The sequence below is a fragment of the Bidens hawaiensis genome, unplaced genomic scaffold (assembly GCF_021521415.1).
Source record: "Bidens hawaiensis isolate Kalapana, Puna unplaced genomic scaffold, B.hawaiensis_p1.1 tig00003649_1, whole genome shotgun sequence".
NCBI lineage: Eukaryota > Viridiplantae > Streptophyta > Magnoliopsida > Asterales > Asteraceae > Bidens > Bidens hawaiensis.
In genome coordinates this window covers 820,864-830,223 of record NW_027491208.1, presented here as the reverse complement: position 1 = coordinate 830,223, position 9,360 = coordinate 820,864, and the positions used below count along the sequence as shown (strand labels likewise).

General features: G+C 36.6%; 1 protein-coding gene and 1 pseudogene across 2 annotated transcripts; both read right to left on the bottom strand.

Annotated features, from left to right (window-relative positions):
- Positions 1-629, bottom strand: LOC143623948 (uncharacterized; annotated as a pseudogene). Its single transcript, XR_013151997.1, has 3 exons — positions 405-629; positions 178-314; positions 1-94 (listed from the first exon to the last, which is right to left on the bottom strand). The product of XR_013151997.1 is annotated as an uncharacterized LOC143623948 (transcript).
- Positions 630-2,633: 2,004 nt separating this feature from the next.
- Positions 2,634-3,474, bottom strand: LOC143623983 (uncharacterized). Its single transcript, XM_077094754.1, has 2 exons — positions 3,392-3,474; positions 2,634-3,306 (listed from the first exon to the last, which is right to left on the bottom strand). The coding sequence occupies exons 1-2, from the start codon at positions 3,472-3,474 to the stop codon at positions 2,634-2,636; spliced, it is 756 nt and encodes a 251-aa protein (XP_076950869.1).
- Positions 3,475-9,360: the final 5,886 nt, after the last annotated feature.

The following is a 9,360-nucleotide window of genomic DNA, read 5'->3' as shown; positions in this document are numbered from 1 at the left end:
TTATTTTTCCCGTCTGTTTTTTTCAAAATTCAATTGTTGCAACAACAACAACCTTCCCAATAGACAACGCCTTTGTCTCTATTTCAATCTCATCCTAAAAGAAAATAAATGTTATTTAAACAAAAAGCTACATTGTGCAGTTTAAGCCATAGATTAAGGAATTGATTTGATACATACACCAACATAAGCAGAATCCAAGTATGAAACATTGAAACTCCGGTGTTGGTGACATTGTTGGTAGCCGGAAATGCACTTCCACCAATCACATCCACCAGCGCTGCAATCGCTCCCCCGTGCAAGGAATTATCTGCATTCTTCAAATCCATAATTTCAAAACGGTAAATTGGTTATTAAATTTTAATCTAACATTTAAACAAGCACATGATAATTAAGAAATTACTAACCAGTAAACGAGGAGGAACTTTCATGGAGCAGATGACCCGACCACGTTCAATGAGATCGACTTTAAGGCCTTTCATGATCGTTGGTTCGAAGAACACAAAATCAGTATCACTTGATGTTGTACCAGAAGTGGTGTTCTCCAAGTAGTTCTTGATCGATTCTAAATCCATCCTTGTGTTTTGGATTTTATGTTTCTTTAAGGTTATTGTTTATACGCCATAAATGAATCCCCATGCCAGATTTATACACAGATCGTTGACTGGGGAAGTCAAAGTATGTATGGTAGAGATAAAATATTATAGACCATGGCCATGATTTATTTTATATCTTATTATGATTATATTTATTTGGTTAATGCCTGAGCGATCATTGATATTTTCATATTCTGTACGAAAAGAAAAGAAACGTGACAGTGTAAGTTCGAGTGGGTCACATGTTGCCACGTGACAGTTTGTAATGGGTCAATTTCTTATCTTTTGTTTAGTTTATTTGTTGATATAATCGGTTATGCGGTTGGTATAACGCTGTCTTCCCACTACACGTGCTACTGTAGCCAGTGACGAAGTTTGAGTAAAATCATCGGCAGGGCCGAAGTAATGGATCCAAAAAATTTCGGGTCAGCGGTTCGGTTTGGGTCGAGTTAAAGTCAAAAAATATAAAATTTTCAAGTCAGCGGGTCGGGTCGGGTCAAACAATATAAAATCTATGTGCTATTTTCGTCATTGAGGTTTGGCAAATAATGCGAATTTAGTCCAAAAAGTTTATTTTTTTCATATGGACCCTCTATGTTTCCCAGTTCTTGCCAATTACATCCAAATCACTGACCCCGTTAAATTTAATCGTTAAGTCAAGGGTAGACATGTTTTTTCACTATTTCTTTATTATAATATTTATTTTAGTGAATTGCGGTTTTTATGGGTTGTCCAAACTGCGGTTTTAGTCCAATAGTTTCAAGTTTGTAGTTTTCGTCCTTATAGTTTCATTTCACTTGCAATTAAACCCGAATTTAATAACCTCGTTAAGTGTGGTCGTTAACCCAGTTTCGTGCCTCTCACGTGACGACCAATTTTGTTGTTTTTCTTCCCAAATAAACCTCGGTCCTAATTTGCAAGCCCCTTCACGTGAGGTACTGGGGTGTATTTAGGGAAAAAGGAAAAAAGAAGGAACAAAACTGCCCTCACGTGAAGGGCACAATGATGGGTTTAACGGCTAAACTTAACGAGATTAAGAAAATTCGGGTTTATTGCAAGTGAAATGAAACCACAGGGAAGAAAATTGCAAATTTGAAACTACTTGACTAAAACTGCAGATTTGGACAAACCATAGGGACGAAAACCGCAGTTCACTAAAATAAGTATTATAATAAAGAAAGAGTAAAAAGACAGGCCTACCCCTGACTTAACGATTAAATTTAACGGGGTTAATGATTTGGATGTAATTGGCAATAACTGGTAAACATGGAGGGTCCATATGCAAAAAATAAACTTTTTGGACTAAATCGTATTATTTGTCAAACCACAAGGACGAAAATGACACTTTACTCAATCTAAATAAATAACTTTTCTTCATTCATTCAAAAGACCGTTCTTAAAAAAAACAAATCCATCATTTTTAACAACGAAAGAACTAAAATATATAAGATGATATGAGAATGAGATTGCGAGGAAGGGTGATTGGGTGAGTACCCGGTAGAAGAACTACAAAGCAGCCCGAAGACCTTTAAAATATTTGAATTCATTGATTATGGACTCCGAATCAAATGTTTCAGCAATTTCTTTTTCTATTTAAATCACCAAACTATTCGCGAGATACTCGTCCAACATCTTATTGCGAAGACAATTATTGAATATTTTCATTGCTGAAAATCCTCTGTTGTTGCTGTTGAAACCGGAAGTGTCAAGATTAACCGAATCAACCTGTCAACCAAATAGTACGTGTCACATTTCGGAGTTTCCACAAGAATCTTGTATAGATCCAAAATACTTGATATACCACTTAGCTTGGTATTGTTTGTCATTTCAACATTAGAAACCACCAATTGATCTCGTAAATGAGTTTTCTCCGGCTCTGTAAAATCTTCAGGATAATACTTCTCAACAAGTAGACAAATCTCATCAACATTTATCCTTTTTGAAGCCAAAATAGAACTAAGAGATACCAACTCCATCGTGTGGTCATTAAATCTACTATCCACCTCATCCAATTGTTTGTCTAATGTGGATGTAAGACATCTACTCGGTAATAATGTTCAATATAACATGGAGATCTTTTTTAAGAGGCCGATACCGAGTAGAAGTGTATGGAGAGCTCATATCCAGCATTTCTATCATATGCTTGTTGCAAAAACAAGTAACTTTTTCAAGAAATGAAACCCATCCGGTGTTTCTGTAATCATTTAGACTAATCTTTGTTGATGAAACTAACTCCATGGCATTACAAATATCTTGTGTTTTCTTTTGTAATGCTTGAGAAAGTGTATTAGTTCTTCCTAATACTTCCTTCATCAAGTGAAGAATAAACACAAACTCAAATGATTGCATATAATCGTAAGCTGTATTGGCATATCCACGTTTAGCAAAAGTAGTATGAGATAAGTCATCAATTATTCCTTCGAAAATAACACGAGTGACAGAAAACACGTTAAGAAAACTACGAACGGAGTTATAATGGGAACCCCAGCGTGTATCAGCAGCTCTTCTCAATGTCCCAACTTGATTTTTTCCTGATCCCGATTTGATTTCACCCAACTCCAATAATCTTCTAACCTCATATGCCTTGGCAATTTGTAACTCAACATGACGCTTACTAGAAGCACAAACCACGTTAACTATAGAAACCATTTTATTAAAGAATTGGTGTACTAAAATAACTTCCCTTGAAGAACAAGCCAAGGCAGTTTCTAACCTGTAAGCAAAGCACAAAAACGTAATTAGCAGAAGAGTATTTAAGTCAAACCGAAGAAAGAAAAAGACAAAAATAAACAAGTAACCTGTGAGCAACGCAGTGAACATAATACGCATAAGGACAATCATTACGAACAAGTGCCTGTAATCCGTTCCACTCTCCTCTCATATTGCTGTCGCCATCGTAAACTTGACCACGTATTTTATTAACATCAAACTCATAATGCAAAAGTTGTCTCCACAAACTTGTTTTCAAGGTTGTTTATAAAGTATGGTGAACATGAACCAAATCCAAGAACCTTTCTCGTATCATCCCTTTTGCATCCACAAATCTCAAAACGATGGCCATTTGCTCTTTTTTGACTCGTCTCTTGACTCATCAACCATGACACAAAAGCCCGAACCCCCCCCCCCCCCCCCACTTTATTACGAATATGCTTTCGAACTTTATTTTCAATGATACTAAGAATTTCTTTTTGAATATCACTTTAAGTATACTTTGAATTGTAAGGAAAATTCTCTAATATAACCTTTGCCACTTCATCATTATAAGAAGCTAAAATAAATTACCTCGATTTTTAGACTTACAAGATTCATCATGTCCTCGTAAAGCACAAGCTTGAAATGTCAACCAACGAACTACATCAATTGTAGTTTTTAAACGTAAACGGTTTTCCATATTTCCTCTTCACTTAGCTTCAATATGCCAACATCAATGTGTGTTCCTTGGTTCAATAAATTTTGAGCGAATACCAAAGCATTTTTATGTTGTGAAGTTTTAAGGTGCTTAAAGAAAGCACAATCTTTCCCTGTTAACTTTTTTCCAATTATCAAATCCTTTAAATGTAAAAGAATCATGACCGTGACTCACATCTGGTTTATCACTATATAGATAGCACAAAAAACAATAAGCAGAATGCATTGTTCGAGAATACTCTAACCAATTTGGCCAAATTTTGAACCAAGCATATTGGAACCTACAAGTATGTTTCTTTGAAACTTTATCTTTATACTTTGTAAGATGTACTTGGTAAGGTCCTAAAGAAAGATAAGCCCGTCTAACTTGTTCCCTTACATTAACCGAATGTTGCCACATTGGTTTTCGTTTGGCCGGATCTCTTTCTAAATTGTTAAGATCCACTTCATTATTAATTGGTTGTGGGTCAGAATTTCCATTCTTTTCTTGTTGATTTTCTTGGTTTTGAATCGCTTCATTAGTATTTGGCTCTGTTTGTGGAACTTCATAATTAACCAGCTGGTTTGGCTCACTTGTTGAAGCTTTGTAGCTTTACTCTCTTCTTCATATCGATCATTTTGAAAAAAGAATGAAGAGTTTTCGTCTTTCCCATGATATACCTATTACCTAATAAAAAAACAGCAATACGATTTGGTTAAATTACAATATTAATTACAACCCTAATTTTAACCCCATTCGACCCTAAGTTCAAACAAATTCGACCCTAATTTTAACCCAAATAAAGTATTACTGGTTAAGTTGGCCGGCTTCGGTGACTTCGGTCGGCGTTGTTGGCGAGAAGAGGTGACAGTCGGCTGGGCAATGGCTGCCGCAGTGCAGCTGGTGACCTAGTGTTGCCGTTGGTCTGTTGAAGTGTGGAGTAGGCGCCAAGTTATGAAGATGGAGCCCTATAATTCAAATCTTCGATGGGACGATTCGTTTATTTGATTGTTTTTAACAACTTTAGTTTATTTACAATACAAGCCCTTAAAGTTTGGGATTTCTTTAAAATAAGCAAATTATAATAAACAAACAAATTTTATATAAAATAAAAATCAAACGTTGGGTTTCTATAAAACTATGATAAGTGGAACCACGAACCAGTATTATTCTTTGGAAAAAGTATTTTGGGGGGGGGGGTCAATACTGATAAAAATTTTCGACCGAATATCGAAAAATATACACTACTAACTGGAAAAACAAAGGGGGGGGGGGGCAATAAACCTTCACCCCTAATTGTAGCCCACCATCACCGTTGGCAGTGGCTGCGCCAAATATTTTTTTCACCCCATTCACAACTTTTAGGCAACATTTATATACATGAAAAATACTTATATTGGGTTGGGTAACCAAAAATTTTGTTTGATCAGATCGAGTTATATAATTTTGTATATTATATCATTTTTGGTCTATAGTCACATATAGGCCCATCGCATTCTATGCACCCCCATGTTATTCTATAAAAAAATATCTAGCATTACCCAACAAGTTGGAACGAATGTCCATAGCTCCTTGTCACCCTCACCTTCCACATGATCCATCGGATTTCATTTATATATTCTACATGACGAAAGGTGTAGGGGTTGTTTATCACCCAAACTCTGTCTTATTTGATCTGCTGCCACACCCCTATTTTAGGACTAGACGTGTGACCAACTGTTGGTACCGGTTTTGTAAATATATTAGAGTTTGTTTTAGCGGAAGACTTCTTTTAATATAAAATATTTATATACTTTTGAAACCATTATTAATAAAATATAATTTCTTTTGTTTGAAAATCTTCTCGGGTAATAAATACCCAACTATTTGTTTTATAAATCTTTGTTTAATTTATCTTGTTGTTTTAATAATTTAAAACAATGAGCCATCTCTACCTTGGGAACATCCACTTCATGAATGGCTCCAATTCTTGATACCGTAATTTCCTGAAATGTTAGAAAATACGTTAGCGATATGCTGGTGAACACGCTGACGCTAAAAATATTTTTCTTTTACTTTGCTACCCCTCGAGGGTTACGCAAGCCTCAGCCCATCTTGGCTTAGGAATAACATAGTTACAATACTATTTACAAACTCAAGTCTCTACCTAAGTACCCCAGCAAACACCGCAACGTTCAACTTAGTTAAGTACCGTTCGTATACACATGGCCGTGCTCCCCGCAGGAAAGCGTAGCACGACCAGGTGTGGTGCGATGCGCACACCGCATAGTACCACATATGTAAGGATCCCGACAAACGTACACGAAAGCCTGAGGGATAGGCTTTTACTTTTGTTTATAAATGTTTTAGAGGCACGTAGTCCCATGTAAACCTTTTTCATATAACACGTTTGACTCATTTTAAAACAAGTTGTAAAGTTTGGGGCGTATTCACCTTTTTATTTGGATCGGCTTCAATACACCGTCCGAGGGTCTTTCCCGTTGCTATCTCGCACCTTTAGTACGAGTATAACCTTTTCTTTTGGATCAGCTTCAATACACTGTCCGAGGGTCTTTCCCTCTTCTTTGTTATCTCGCACCTATAGTACGAGTATAACTTTTTGTTAGTCGGATATTCAATCCGGCTTAAGACCTCTAGTCTCTTTTGTAAAAACTATACCTCGATTTTAATTTTTTATGAACCTTTAGTTCAAATCATCTTTTCTTTATTTTAAACCTTTAGTTTAAAATATTATTTCTTTCTTTTCTTTTTCAAGTTAAAACTCTTTCTTTTAACCTATTTACTTTTCTTTTCTTTTACAAGATAAACTTCTAGTTTAACTTGTTTTTCTTTTTCTTAACCTCTACGTTTCTTCTTCGTTAAGAAACGTATCCTTTTATTCTCTTATTACTTAAGTATAATAACTTAAATAATATTATCAACTATAACTATTTTCTACTTTATCTTTTCCTTTTCTTTTATAATATGTTTGAACCAATAGTCCAAATCATATATTTCTTATTCTCACATTCGGACCTTTAGTCCGTCATGTTTTCTTTTCTAAAATCTCCGTTTTCCAAAACGTATACTTATATATATATTATTTAGTTTATGTTAATAATATAAACAATATATATATTTTCATTTACTTATTATTATTTAAAGTATCTTTAAATAATACTTTAATCTTTATTTATTAATAAAGATTTTTCTGTTGTTTCTTTATTCTTTCTCTTTTCATTATTTTTTAAAATTTATTTAAATAAAAAGAGTTATATTTATATCTCTCTCTTTATATAATTCATTTCCTTTATTTTCTTTAGTATATTTTTGAGGTATAGACTATACCTTGACTAGGGTCTAAACCTTTATTATTTTATTAATATTTTATTCAGGCATTATGCCTATCTTGTTCGGCTTATTATTTTCTAAACTCACGGGCAACACTTCGACGCTTGCACGTATATCGAGAATCTTGATCAATACCTCATTGGCACGCAAATCGAGGCACGCCGGTCTTCAAATCTCGTCGGCACGCACTTCGGGGCGGGTCGTCGAGTCGTCTCGGATTGGCACGTACTTCGAGGCGGAACGTCGGGTCGTCTCGGGTCGACACGTATTTTGAGGCGGAATGTTGGTATGTCGGGGTATCGTTGGTTTATTCGTACGGATTACGAGGTAAGATGTCGGGGTTTTATGGTCACGGAAAACGAGGTGCTCGGTACACATTTATCGAGGTATTTTTAGAGAGATGTTAGAGAGTGTGTATTCTAGAGAGAGAAACTAGTGTGAGAGTTGTGTGTGAAAAATGAAGCACCCATGGCCGCTATTTATAGACTCTTTCCCGGGACCCATCGCGATACGCGATGGTCCTTGATCATGCCATCGCGTATCGCGATGTAGGCATGGTGAGTAAAAGGTAGGTTTGCCACGTGGCAGACGCGGTGTCACGTGGTGACACGTAGCGAGCTTTATGCCACATTGTGACATGTGGCATGACACATGTTACATTGTCATGGCTTTATGCCACGTGGTGACACGTGGTAGGACACGTGTCACTGTGTCAGACCTCGTCATCGTGATACGTTTGGTCTATGGCCGTCGCGTATCGCGATCAGGCCTGGAGTCAGAATTTTCATTTTTAATTTCTAAGTTTAAAACTTATCATTTTTGGTCCTTTATCTTTTTGAACTTGGTATTCTTGACCTGATATTTTTATGATGTTACATCTGCCCCTGCATTTAAGTTCTGTTTGTCCTGTTAGAGATGTTATGTGATGTTTGAGATTTATAACTTCTATTGTAGTCTTTACGGTGATCTTTTAGCTTCTATGATTTCGTTAATATTCATAATTAAATCCAATCAATTCTTCATATCAGCAATACGTTTAGCAACTTATAAGGTTCATTATGATCACTCTTAACTTCTATTAGAAATAAATATGGATGACTCACATTATCATGTATTTTTTTGGCACTCTCATTGAGAGAGGATTAACACCACACCGGTGAAAATTTTGATTTCATTTTTCTGGCCCACATTTATCTTCTGAACATCCCTGTTGAGACCTCGAATGAAGTATGTTTAGATTGAACGTGCGTGTGTGTGAAGTCTTATTTATTCGTTTTAGGCGAGGACAACCGTATGCCGGTGAGTGGTGGTTTTCCGTTATATTGATTGAACATGACATATTACAATAAGAATTTCTACATATATAGGGTCCCAGAGGAATCTTTTCCGGGACCGTTACCCCAGGGTCTAGCCTATTGTCCAGTGGTTATTTCCCTTCCTCTATGACTTCCACAAGAGGCTTGCTATTGTCCGCTGGGTATGTTCTCTCCTCCAGGAGTACGTAAGCTCCAGCTTTATCGGGTGCCAGACCAATAGCGACCGGTCTCTCGCTGACCTCAGTCTTTGTCTTGGTGTGCACTGGGTATCCCTGGACTGGGCCTCACTTCTTGGGCTTGCCTATCTTACTATTGCTTCTTGGGCCTTACAAGGTCAAATATGAGGTCACCTCTTCAGGTCCCCCAGTCTATTATTCTTGTTATTTATGACAAGGATAATAGACTAAGCTATAACCCGTCATCCCTTTTCTCCCCTTTGCTTTCCTGTCTTGTGGAAACAGCTCTTGGCCCATGTTATAAATGAAACCCACTCTCAATTAGGCTTTGGCCCAACACATAAGCCAGCCCAACCTCGATCCAAGATATGGAGGCGGTAAATCTTGTGGTGTAAATTGAATGTACACGCTCTCCCACGTCGTAATTATTCATTGCATAAACGTCTCCTCACCATAACTCCTTACTTACCCTTCTTCCTTTTACTTTCTTCCTCACAACTTTTGGCGATTCATTCCATTCTGGTAGACCCTTCCTCTTGCCATTTTCCCGGCAGGTT